The sequence below is a fragment of the Cheilinus undulatus genome, linkage group 14 (genome assembly GCF_018320785.1).
Source record: "Cheilinus undulatus linkage group 14, ASM1832078v1, whole genome shotgun sequence".
Lineage (NCBI taxonomy): Eukaryota > Metazoa > Chordata > Actinopteri > Labriformes > Labridae > Cheilinus > Cheilinus undulatus.
Genome location: NC_054878.1, coordinates 34,814,944 through 34,827,832, shown reverse-complemented (window position 1 = coordinate 34,827,832; position 12,889 = coordinate 34,814,944). Strand labels below are relative to the sequence as shown.

At 38.4% G+C, this 12,889-nt stretch overlaps 2 protein-coding genes across 6 annotated transcripts in view; both read left to right on the top strand.

The window, feature by feature from the left end:
• LOC121520966 (protein yippee-like 5) overlaps positions 1-1,061 on the top strand; it is a 29,362-nt gene extending 28,301 nt beyond the window's left edge. For all 5 annotated transcript variants that reach the window (XM_041804610.1, XM_041804606.1, XM_041804607.1 and 2 more), the window contains one exon: positions 149-1,061. In XM_041804610.1, coding sequence (XP_041660544.1) covers positions 149-370 — 222 coding nt within the window. In that variant the 3' untranslated portion in view covers positions 371-1,061. The remainder of the gene's footprint in view (positions 1-148) is intronic.
• Positions 1,062-2,849: 1,788 nt separating this feature from the next.
• slc35a1 (solute carrier family 35 member A1) lies at positions 2,850-11,964 on the top strand. Its single transcript, XM_041806185.1, has 8 exons — positions 2,850-3,023; positions 3,320-3,500; positions 6,082-6,241; positions 8,514-8,666; positions 8,813-8,879; positions 10,106-10,282; positions 10,363-10,497; positions 11,080-11,964. The coding sequence occupies exons 1-8, from the start codon at positions 3,014-3,016 to the stop codon at positions 11,214-11,216; spliced, it is 1,020 nt and encodes a 339-aa protein (XP_041662119.1). The 5' UTR covers positions 2,850-3,013; the 3' UTR covers positions 11,217-11,964.
• The last annotated feature ends 925 nt before the right edge of the window (positions 11,965-12,889 follow it).

Here is a 12,889-nt window from a genome sequence, read left to right as displayed (position 1 = left end):
CTTGAATTAATGTATTTTGTAACAGTATCTGACCTCATCAATCATGCATTCATTTTTTCTAAATGTTCTCAAACTTTCATATATATTACGTTTAAAAATATGTAAAACAGTGACATGATCCAGTTACTGATACTGTGCTGCTTTCCAGGTTGTGAATCTGCAGCACAGTGAGGTGCAGGACCGAGTCATGCTCACAGGTAGACACATGGTGCGAGACGTCAGCTGCAAGAACTGCAACAGCAAGCTGGGCTGGATGTATGAGTTTGCCACAGAGGAGAGCCAGCGCTACAAGGAGGGCCGAGTCATCCTGGAGAGGGCGCTGGTGAGGGAGAGTGAAGGCTTCGAGCATGTTCCTCCCGACAACTCCTGAGTTCACATCTTCTGCTACAAAAGTGCTCAACACGTGCTTACTGCAGCTTTTCTGTTTGCAGCAGTGCATGGACAGTGTGCCATCTCTAAGTGTAGCTACACCAAAATAAATCATCGGCTGGGTCTTTGGGAAAAGATTTCCTCATCTCTGAACATCTGAGAATGTTTTCTATGATGGGTAGTAACATCATCACTTCTCCATCCCTTTGAAAACATTTGCACCTGCTAAATGTGCCTAGCAAGCTGTGATGTTAGTGAAATGTGTTGCTGTGGGGAGATTCTGGCTGCTGTCAGAGGAAAGGGATTCACTCCTGCTGCTGTACTAGGAGCTCAAAGAGAGGCAGGTTCAAAATGGTGATTCCTGATTGTTAACAGAGGATTGAGTCAGTATTACATACAAATACACGTATGAGGTTAACTTTATTAGGCATGGCATCAGAATAGACTACTTTATTTTACATCATAATGAATGATTTTAAAGTTAAACTGTAATGTCAATACTCTCTGAATGCAGACATTGCAGCAATCTGTTTACGTTATCCTGACCTAGTGTTCTTTTAAAATAACCTGAACATTCAAATTTAACTGGAGTTTGTTTTTATTACTCATGTTTGAAAAGACAAGTGATAATGATGTGTTGTTGTAATCAAAAGTAGGCCACATTTCTTTGCATTAAGACAGAAATAAATTAACTCAAACTCTATCTTAACATTGACTCTGCTTTTTGTCTTTGCATGTGTGTTCACGTTCATATTCACATTTGGAATCATGTTTTCTGCCTGAACTATTACAACCTGGGCTGTTAGTGTCCCTTATGTATGTCCACTTGTCTTTGTTGATGAGCTTTAACTTATAAATTTCAACTTTTGCAAATGTTAAGAACATCATTGCCATTTCTGTCAAGAAAAAATGTTAAATGAATTGATATTAATATCTGACAAAAATGGCATGCAACAAGACATTAATAGTAGAAGTATAGGCAGAACAATAAACATGAACAAACAGGTGATACACAAACTACTGCCTTTCTTACAATATTTATAATTGGGTTGAATATATTGTATGGTAATCAATCATAATACAATTATGAACTACTTTCTCATGGACCATCAGTTAAATCTATTTACCATGTAAGCTACTATTTATTCGTGTCTCAATTATATTTGCATAGACAGTATACATGATATCTAGTGGTTACACCTCAAAGAGAAGTGGTGCTTGTTCATATGTCCAACTACTTTTGAATTTGATGTTTAGAAAGAAAAAATCTCAGCATCCCCTGTGTTTACACATGTGCCATATTCCTTCAATTTCTTAATGATGGATTTGACTGAAATCCGGGAATGTTCAGTGCCTTGGATTTTTACTCGTCCAAGCAACTTGCTGAGTTGCTTGGAGTGTTTTTGTCTTCGTGGTGCAATGGTAGCCAGGAATACTGTTGAACTAGTGAGTGGACCTTACAGACACAGGTGTCTTTATATTATAATCACTTGTGACACATGTACTGCACCCAGGTGATCCCAATTCATTAATTGTTGTGTTTTCATTTAACTGACATCCCTTTGTAGAAATCCGTTTTCATTTTAAAAAGTGTTTTTGTTGTTTTTTTTTTTGTTTCTTTTTATTGGTCAAAAATCCAAATTAAATCATCATGAATGATTCGTAACATAAAGGGTTAAACATCCACAGGGGTTAATATTTTCACTGGCACTGTGATGTTTCACTGAAACATTTTGGGGAATACTAAAAGGAATTTTGGGGTACTTCTCACTGTAAAAAAATCCAAGAAATTTAAACTTTTTGTCTCGTATTGCATTCACTTGAAAATAAAAAAAATTCCTCCTGTTTTTACGACATAACTATCTCATAAAAACAGGATTTTTTTACATTTATTTTTGATTTTTCTGTTTTTATGAGAAACTATCTCTTAAAAACGTTTTTCTTTTGGAATTTCCTGTTTTTACGAGATAGTATCTCGCAAAAACAGAATTCGATCAGACCTAGGGACAGAGAACGGTTACGTTGAGCAGATGCAGATATTCCTGAGACATGATCATGTGGATGAGTTTTCAAGCAGATGCTATTTGAATGGTTCAAGCAGTCATAACCAACGCATAGAGAACTGGTGGGGATTTCTGAGGAAACAATATGCACTGGATCAACATTTTCAGGATTTGAAAGATTCTGACTACTTCTTAACCCCGCACCTCTAATTACTGGCTGATAAATGCAGCAACCAGTCACGCAGGAGAGCGTCTGTTTTTACGAGGCAGTATCTCGTAAAAACAGGAAATTCAAGAATAAATAAATTCCTGTTTTTACGAGATAGTTATGTCGTAAAAACAGGAGGATTCTTTTTTTCAAGTGAACACAATACGCCACCGTGCGAATCACATAGTAAACGTTAAGCAGAAGGAACCTCAAGGCACTTAAAACAAACGCACCCTTCGTCAGGTCGCCTCGCGCTGCATTCTGGGAAATGTAGTTAGTTTAATCCTCACGAGGAAACTAAATCAGTTTCATGTCATGTTTCTGCCTTGCTGGGCGACATTCCTCAAAGTGGATTGCTTGAGTTGTAGTGATATGTTGCCTGAGTAGGTGAACTGAGATTTTCGCAACCTGGATATAAAACACAAGACCAACGATGGGAAACGGTGAGTTTGACCAGCAAATACAGCTAACATGTTAGGCTAACGTTGGCTTGTGGATGCGCTGTTAGATAAGGTAATCATTATTAGGGTTCGGACTAGTTTTACGGGTGGCTTCAAGAAAAACAAGCTTCTCATTATTTGTCAGCTGTAGATTCTAGTTACGGAAGTGGTAGCTGTTTTTGTGTTAGCTATTTTCTGTATTAGAGTTGATTGTCTCCAGAACGTTAGTCATGTAAGCTAATGGCTGTTAGCTTCATGAGATACTGTTTTTATTACACTTCCCCTCTTTCTCTCCACAGACAATGTGAGCGTGGCATTCAAGGTGTACTGTCTGACAGTGATGACACTGGTGGCAGCTACATACACAGTGGCACTACGGTACACGAGGACCACTACAACCGGAGATATGTACTTCTCCACCACTGCAGTGTGCATCACTGAGGTTATTAAATTAATAATAAGTCTTGGGATGCTGTCAAAGTAAGTGTGTTACTGTTACTACTGAGAATGTTTTACAGGTACAGACTGATAGAACAGTCTCAAGAACATCATGGCTTATGGTGGGGCAGTGGTTCTCAACTGGTTTATCTTCAGGACTCACCACCACCTTCAGTTTCAATCACCGAAATGTATTTACTGAAAAATGCTGCAGTCTTGACCTTCTAAATCGTACATATGACGTCTTAAAGACACAGAACAAAGCATAACCATTTACAAACCACAGAAGTACGGAAGCCCAGAAGGGGCCTGCATGTGTACATTTTATTTTACTCCATTTCCCATGATAACATATCCATATTGGTTGTTTTCTAGAGAGTTTAAGAAATTCACACATGTTCATGGGAAACCAGATTTGTTATCCCAAGATAACGCGACAAATAAGTCCAGATCTGAACCAGAATTTACTTGTTATCATGGCTAAACGGAATGAAAATAATAAATGTGGAAGTATGTTCACTTAAGACAGTGGTTTCCAACCTTTTTCTTTTTATGTAAGAAAAGCTAAGCCCTCTTATGAACCACATGAAAAAGGTGAAATTTCTGTCAAAAATAAACACCAATTTGAACCGTTTCATTGTTAAAACTATATAGAATTGGTGTATATATGTTTTCCCTCCTCTGCATAAACTATTTAATGAGTATTTTACTGTGATATTAGTCAACATGTGCAAATCTAAGAGCGGACAAAGCCCAGCACACCAACCCTGGGATCTTTGGCGGCCCACCAAGTGGGTCCTGAACCAATGGCTTAGGACAATGATCATCTGATGTGGCCCAGGGGTGATATCAGGCCAAAACTCCTCATCTGGCCCCCAGAAGATAATTAAATTCAGAAAATGTTAGGAGGAGAAAAAAACAGTCAAACAAAACAATCAAGATTGAAGCAGGGAGGACTCGATGTTTACTTCATTTTTTACAGGAATGGACCTGTCAGCTAAAAAGCCTTTGCATATTTACTAAAAGCAAATATGATGCATTATATACTTATTATTCCAGTCCAGTCATGCAGTTTTCTGAGTCAACTTTTCATCCAGGCTCTTGGAGAGTGTGATTTTTGTGACTGAGAATCAAACCAATAGACCTGTTCTGTGTTTTCCTCTGTTTGTTTTTTCACCAATCAGCATATCCGCATCCAACGTAGTAATGGACAGCATTGCACTCCTAGATATAAGTAGCTAAATATTTCGATTGCCCATTGGTCATAAGGACTGATTTCAGTGTTAATGCTTAAAAAGTACTTTTTGAAAGAAAATACTAATACAAAATGTTATTTGGACTAAAATATTTATTTCATTTAAATTTTAAAGTCTGGCCCTCAAAACGGCTGTCAGGACAAAAACGGGCTCTTAGGGCATTTGTACATCATTGAATCTTTACTACAATTTCTTCTTTGGCACACATTCGTGACTGGGGGATGCAGGACACTATCAGCATGATATCAAAATTGGCAGATATCAGCTCAGAAGGTTAATTGATAATAAAGTTATATATCAGCTTTATGTATGAAAATGTTTGCAGAGTTTTAGGCAGGACCAAAAGACCTACATCAGCTGAAGTCTTCTTCTTTGTTCAAGTGCATTTTCAGGACTGAAGTCTGTTTCTGTGTTTATCCTAAAACTTTACAATGTGTTTTAAGGACTGACTTGATAGAACTGAATTATATCCATATTATGGTACCATTACTGGTATCAGCTAAAATGAATGTATTTGGCATATTGGAGTTGAGCAGAAGTCCAATATATGACACCCCTATTAATGACCCTCTGAAAACAGTGTTTTGAGTGTGACCCGCTTTTTGGTACCAACCCACCTGCTGAGAACCCCTGTGGTAGAGAGATGTTACTATGAAGATAAGCTTATGTGGAATACACTACTAATTTATTGGAGCAGCAGCATAACTTATGTTGTTATTCAAAATACATGGGCCTTGTTAATCATGATCTTGTGTTAGAGTATTTCTGTGACAAATCATTTCAAGACGATCTTGTAACAATGCATCACAAAATTTGAAGAATTAAAGGTTAAGGGTTGTAAATGTGTTTATGTAATACATTTTGTTGTCAGTTTAACTTCTTTTTACCATTTTCCAACATTATCCCACTCTCTTATTTTACCTTTTATCCTGCTGTCAACTTTATCTTTAGCCCTTTAACTTCCATTCACAACACAGTCTTTAAGATTCTAAGCACCAACATCATGAAAAAGGGATATGGGGAATCAAATTGGTCGGGGAATTAGTTCAGTTTTTCAAAATAAAACCCTCTATATTTAGTATAAGTGATACCATTATTGTGTCATACATGTCGGGGCAACTATATATTGCTGTATAGATATTACATTCTGCCCCTATTGATCATTGTTTTGTGAGCAAGAATTTGTCCAATTTTGGAAGCATAGATTTTTCTTGTTTTGTTGCCATGGCATGTATATAAATATTGATACAATTTTATTTTTACTTGTATCATATCAAAGCTTAAAATTTTGGCCAAAATCTACACAAAAAGCTGAAAATCAGCTATATTTTCCCTAATATGAGTCATTGTGTTTCTTTTCTTGCTAGGGAATCAGGAAGCCCCAGCAGACTGAAGAATACATTAGTGGAACATATTCTCTGCAGTCCAAAGGAATTGCTGAAGCTGAGCGTGCCCTCAGTGGTATATGCGATTCAGAACAACATGGCCTTTATTGCTTTGAGCAACCTTGATGCTGCAGTTTATCAGGTATGGACTGAACCCTGTCTGATTTGTTTTCGCTTAATATACTGTAACGTATGTGACAGTGGCAGGGTGTGGATCTTTGGTGAACCTGTTGAGTCGGTGCTGCACCTACCTGTTGTAATTAACCTTGTAAAGGAGATGGATTTGCATTATTCCATGTCTATAGTCAGGTGACTGCATATTACAGAGCTTCAAGCTGATATGATTGCAGAATGACCAGACTATTTACATTAATTTGAGGAGAAAGAGGCGTCAGCTGTGGCCTAGGCTTAGTTGCAATCCTGTAATCAATTGTGGTCAGTGAAGAGAGTATCATAAATATAAAAAATCAACAACAGTCACATGCTAACCAATCCCAACATTTAAAGGACAAAATACAGACCTTAAAAAAGCTAACATCATTCAGTGACACAAAGAAAGAAAGGAAGTGCAATTTCATACATGACTGCAAGACTAAGTCCACTCAATAACTGCTTCAGTCCTAATTTAAAATGAGCCCAGTTTGGATCCAGTTTGAGCTCTGCTGGTAAATCATTCCACATTTTGATCCCCTGACAGAAAAGGCTGTTTGTCCCAGTGTGGACCTGCCCTTGTTTGGATATGTCTTAAGATAGCAGTTCTTATGAATCAGCGCCACATGAAGAAAGACTGATGAGGTAGATTGTGGTTATTAGCTGGTAATGACTACAAAAGTGATGTCAGTGACAGAGGAATACAAGCGTTGCAACTGCTCACCTTATCAGGTAGTGTCAGGTTTTCAAGATGACACCTTTCACACAATTTACAAAGGGGATTTCTTTAAATTTCTACCTTACAACTCAAAAATGTTTCTAATACTGAAACCAGACTGTATTTATTTTTTTTGGTAAGGCAAGTTAATTTTTACTGAACCATTCATATGTAAGGCAATTCAAAGCATAGAGACCAGCACCCATCCATCATCTGTACCGCTTTTTCCATTTGTGGTTGTGGGGGAGCTTGGGTGAGTGGCAGTGTACAATCTGGATTGGCTGCCAGTTAATCAAGTGGGGTCTGGCTGCAGGCCGTGCATTTCTGACTGCTTCTCTCACGGACCATTCATCTGAAACACTGTTATAGATTTTTTTTTTATTATCAGACTTTATGCATAAACAAAGTCTGGCAGTTACATTTATGAAATAACCCCTCTACAGGCTAAGAAACATTTCAAAAATAAAACAAAAAAGGTCATAGGTCTTATGGGGGATTATATTTTGTATAGATCCTTTTTATTAATAGTTACACAAACACAAAGCTTTCATAAGCTTAAGCATAGCTACATAATTAGCATTATTAAATAAGAAAATAAAGCTTCAGCAGTGTGAGCTTTAGTAAACACAGCTAAAGCTAGCATAGCTGTGTATATAACATACCTATGTAGCTCACATAGCTGCTTTGTGAACTTAGCTTTTGCTATGTTAGCTATGTAGTTACATTAGCGATGTAGCCCTGTTATCCATACCTAAGTTCACTTCAGCAACATAAGCTTTAGCAAACGCAGCTAAAGCTAACTTAGCTACGCAGATATCATAGATTCTACGAGACCTAGCTACATTTGCTATGTTATCCGTAGCAATGTGAGCTTTAGCAAACATAGCTTAAGCTAACTCAGCTATGCAGATAACGTAGATATGTAGCAGCTTTGTAAGCTTAGCTTTAGCTCTGTTAGCGACTTGGCTTACGCAGCTCGTGGAGCTATGTGAGCTACATTTGCTGCGTTGGAATGTTATCACAGAGGACAAGCTGTTTTCCTGTAAGGAGACTGTTTACTCTGCTTTATTTAAAAATTTTGTTATTAGGTTCTGCAGGTCAGGCTTCTTCTGGTAACTTCTGGTGTCCTGACACTTACCCCTACCTTTACTCTAACTCTAAATAGAAGTTTAATCCAATTTTATTAAGAAAGTTTTAGCATATATTTCAGTTCCCCAAGATATACTGCGTCTCAGATGAACAGTCATGAGAGTGGCCGTCACCGGCTGCAGCCAGACTTGTGGGGAGAGTCATTCACAGGGCTGACGTGTTGAGACAGATAAACATTCACACGCACAGGAACACCCCTGGACAGTTTATAGTCACCAGTTAACTGAATGGTTATGTCAAGTATCCGGAAAGAATGCCTAAATGCATTGTTTGCTGCTATGTGATTGGCTGATTAGATATTTGTGTCAATGAACAGGTGTACCTAATGAAGTGTATATAAAATTAAAACAATGTTAAAAAGAAGATGAATGCTAAGTTTCTTTGTGTTTCTGTGCAGGTGACATATCAACTGAAGATTCCCTGCACGGCGTTGTGTACAGTCCTCATGCTGAGCCGCTCTCTCAGCCGACTGCAGTGGTTCTCTGTCTTTATGCTCTGCGGGGGCGTGACGCTTGTTCAGTGGAAGCCTGCAGAGGCCACAAAAGTCCAGGTGGGTGTGGTCAACGTTAGAGTTCAAACAGTGAATTATAACCCATATCCTGTGACTGACACCATCATGGGTGCAGCTGTTTAACTACCTACATACCAGATGGCATTAACATCATGCCTCTCTTTGTGTTTGTATTTGTTTTACAGATTGAGCAAAATCCTTTCGTTGGGTTTGTGGCAGTCGCTATTGCTGTCCTTTGCTCTGGATTTGCAGGTAAACTTGCTTAAGTCATCAGTGAAAAAGACTGGTAGTGATCTGTCATTGATTTTTTGAGCACACAATACGATTACTTCTGATTAATAAAAAAAGCACAGTGACAAAGCCAAGGCTAAGCAGCTTTGCTTGTACAGACTGTAGGGACACAAAGGTTAATCAGAGTGCTTCAAGCAGGTTAAGAAATGCTTAAGCCATCTGAAAGAAATACATTGTAAAACCATTAAAAGACAAAAACACAATCAAAAGCAGTTAAGGTGGGTAAATATTGTTAGGGCCCTGGCTTGGCTCAATGGGTTAGAGCAGGTGCCCATATGCTGAGGCTACAGTCCTAACACATTGGTCGGGGGATCAATTCACTGTCTGGTAGGATGTTTGGTGCATGTCTCCCCCCGTTCTCTTCCCCCATATTTCCTGTCTCACTTTGGCTGTTCTAGCAAACAGAGGGCAAAAGCCCAAAAAATAACAAGGCAGTCTGGCTGCAGAACATTAATCTCTGACAGCCACTCTCCCAACTGTTCACTGGAGATGCTGTAAATCTCAGAACGGAAATATACATTTAAACTTTTGGAATAAAATTTGATTAAACTGCCATTAAGGGTTAGGATAAGGGTTAAGGTGATGGTTACCAAAGGTAAAAACCTGACCTGCAAAACTGATACTTTAGCTTTCTTTAGCTAAAGCTAAGAAAGCTAAAGTAAGCCAACGTTAGTGTAACTACTTCTATATGTAATTTAATCCGAGATAAGACCACTGATCTTTTTCTCTATTTTGTATATGAAATGTTGCTTGGTTTGTAATCTCTGCACTGTACTTATTTGATGAATGTAACTGTCAGTTTTTGCATATGAATAAAGCTGAATTAAAAAAAAAAACTGGAAATACATTCGACTGGCAAATTACAGCACTTCCTTTCAGAGGTATACGACGTCTCAGGTGAACAGTCCATGAAGGTGGCCGTCAGAGATGAAAGGTCTGAAGCCAGACGCCTCTCAAAAATAATCTTAAAAAAACAAACAAACAAAAAAACAATTGATACAATATGGGTACAGTGAAGATCTGATCACAGTATTAGTTACAAGTTGCCCAAACTCCAGCAAAGCATAAAGCTGGTGTCCCTGAGCTAAATGCTTCCTTTAGGGAATGCTTGTGTCATGGAATTGTCAGTCATTTCCTTTTCTTTATAATATAATTGTAATAACATTTTTTTAATCCACTGATTTCAGGTGTGTACTTTGAGAAGGTGCTGAAGAGCTCTGACACATCTCTTTGGGTGAGAAATATCCAGATGTACCTGTCTGGCATTGTCGTCACTCTGATCGGTGTTTTTATGAACGATGGTGATAAGGTCTTAGAGAAAGGCTTCTTCTTCGGTTACACACCACTGGTTTGCTTTGTAGTGTGTAAGTACAAATAAGCCTGGGGATTATTCTTGTTTGATATCGCTTTTAGTTGGTGTTTAATTACTTTGTTTCTCCTTCAGTCCTGGCCAGTGTGGGCGGGCTGTACACGTCAGTGGTGGTGAAGTACACAGACAACATCATGAAGGGATTCTCTGCTGCTGCCGCCATTGTCCTGTCTACTATCGCCTCTGTAATCCTGTTTGGACTACAGATAAGTACGTAAGATTGATTATACCATTTTTGCAGTTCTTTGGTCACCATAGTTTAACTGATTTATGTGTTGCCATTAAACTAATGAAAAGTAAAGAAAAGTTTAGTCTTTCTTATACGGATGGTTGGCTTGTTCCAAACCCAAACTGAAAATGACAAACCCTATTCAGATTTGCACAAAACTGATTTTTTTTCTGGGTCAGCTATACAAGTAACCAAATTTCCCTCCCAGACTTTTTTTCTGCCATCCCCGTAGTATTCATAGCTTTCATGTGACATCACACGATCACGAACCACCCCCTGGCAAGGGTGCAAGAATGGCTGCCCCCTCTGCTTTTTTTTCCTCATATTTCCTATCTCTCATCAGTTATCCTGTCAAATGAAGACAAAAGCTATAAAGCTCAATGAACATTCATTAATAGTTTGACAAAAAAACCTTTACTTCTTAAATGGCAGTGTTAATGACCTAAAAACAACAAAAGTGCAAAAACTCCTGTCCATAATTTTGTAGACTTTGATCCTGGTGGTGACTCCCTAAAATAACTGTAGTGTAAAAGTGTGCCTCTGCTGTGTGTCCTTCTGTGCAGCGTTCACCTTTGCCTCTGGAGCCCTCTTGGTGTGCGTTTCAATCTACCTGTACGGACTTCCAAAGCAAGACACCACCAAGCTGAGACATGTGGATCCCAAAGACCAGGAACTGAAACAGAAACTGATCAGTGTGTGAGTCTCTTACCTGATGGACCAGGTCAGTGTTGGGGTGTTCTCTTCATGGGACCTTAAAGATCTCCTACATCGAGGGAGATTTGGGAGCCACAATGAACTCTAGGTTGTGTGTGCTCCTCTGTTCATCACATAAACAACTTTTGTTCCACTTTGATGAAGCTACGCTCCTTCAGTATGACCCACTTTTAACCACACTGGACCACTGACAGTGCTGACTTTTCAAATTATTTGATTTTTAATTTTGAGAATAATAGGGGGAGAAAAAGAAACATGTTTGCCTTTTTTGCTTTGTAAAGATTGTAATCTGAAACAGAAGAGTCTTGTAATTTATCTCCAGCTATGCTGGAGTGACAGGCAGTAACAGGACGTTCTGATGCTTCTGTAAATTTGGAATCAGGAGCGTATAATATCACAACTCCTCAACATGAAGAATCAGTGATTGGTCCGTTTATACTGTGCATTGTGAGTGTCTTATTTTATCTTCACAGTGCTGATTCTGAATGTCCCCAGGTCACAGAGAAATATACTTGACAGACGAACAACGACAGAAAGCACTTGTGATTCTTTATATCATCTCTTCAGTGTCTTGTATCGTTTTGTATCGCATCTAGGTCGTCCTTTTTTGAAGTCATATTTAATTTTATTAAAAGTGACTGGAAAATGGAAAGAAGTTTTCTCACTCATCATTGTCCATCCCAGTTTGGAAGCCATAACTAGGCACAGCATGCTAGTCAAGCAAATTTAACTCATTGCTGGCATCAGGCCAAAACTGTATCTCCATTTTTCTTTCTTTTTTTTTTTTTTTCTTTCACAAATCAGTGCCAGTGGTCACCCTTTACATCTCTCAGTAGTTTTTTAATGAATTTTAATGCAATACATGCTGTAAAAAGGTGCTGATTATGACCATTCAGTGTTAAATCAATTGAAAAATATACTGTTTTTAATTCCCAGAAAAGTGTTGATCTTGGAGATTGATTCACCAAACGCTAACGATGTAAAAGCGCAGGAAGAGTGATATGTCTGTATCTGAAGTTACCAGCTTTGAGCATTTTACTTTAAAAAAGCAACACAAATGTTGAGGCAATTTTTCCTTTAATTTCCTGTTTTCTTTACATTCTATATAACTTTCCTAATGACTTAATGAGGAAGAAAAGCAGTTAAAAAGTGGCACCAACACCTGCTGGCCTGGTCTGTGTTGTGATGTATTCCAGCACATTGTGGGCAGTAAAGCGGCTGTTTGTGGTACACCTGGAATGGGGTGAATTTTCAATCCTTCTTTTTTGAAAGGTTCTGCCCTTCTCAGACAACTTTTATATATACTATATATACAACTATATATCCCATGTCATAGATATGCAAAGCAGTCCAGCTGGCATGTCAGGTTACCCCCCATGTCATCAGCACTATTTTTAGGAGGTCATTTAAGAGCTTAGGTAGGCCTTCAGGTGAAACCAGCTGAACCAGTGTCCCCTTAAAATAACTCTGTTATCGGGGAAAACCCTCCCACATTTACATCAGCAACAGGTCAACAAAAGGAGAAGAGGTACGTAACTTGCCTTCTGTTTTACAGCTGTCATCAACAGTCAAACATGGACAGGATATCACTAACAAATCTCAGCAAATGCTGGATACATTAGAAAACAAAGAGATTACTTATTTTTTTTAATAAAGATT

Bases quoted from the DNA above. Each gene is read 5' to 3' on its own strand.
- slc35a1 (XM_041806185.1), top strand. The intron at 3,501-6,081 runs GTAAGTGTGTTA...TTTTCTTGCTAG, and splicing joins AGTCTTGGGATGCTGTCAAA to GGAATCAGGAAGCCCCAGCA. The intron at 10,498-11,079 runs GTACGTAAGATT...CCTTCTGTGCAG, and splicing joins CCTGTTTGGACTACAGATAA to CGTTCACCTTTGCCTCTGGA.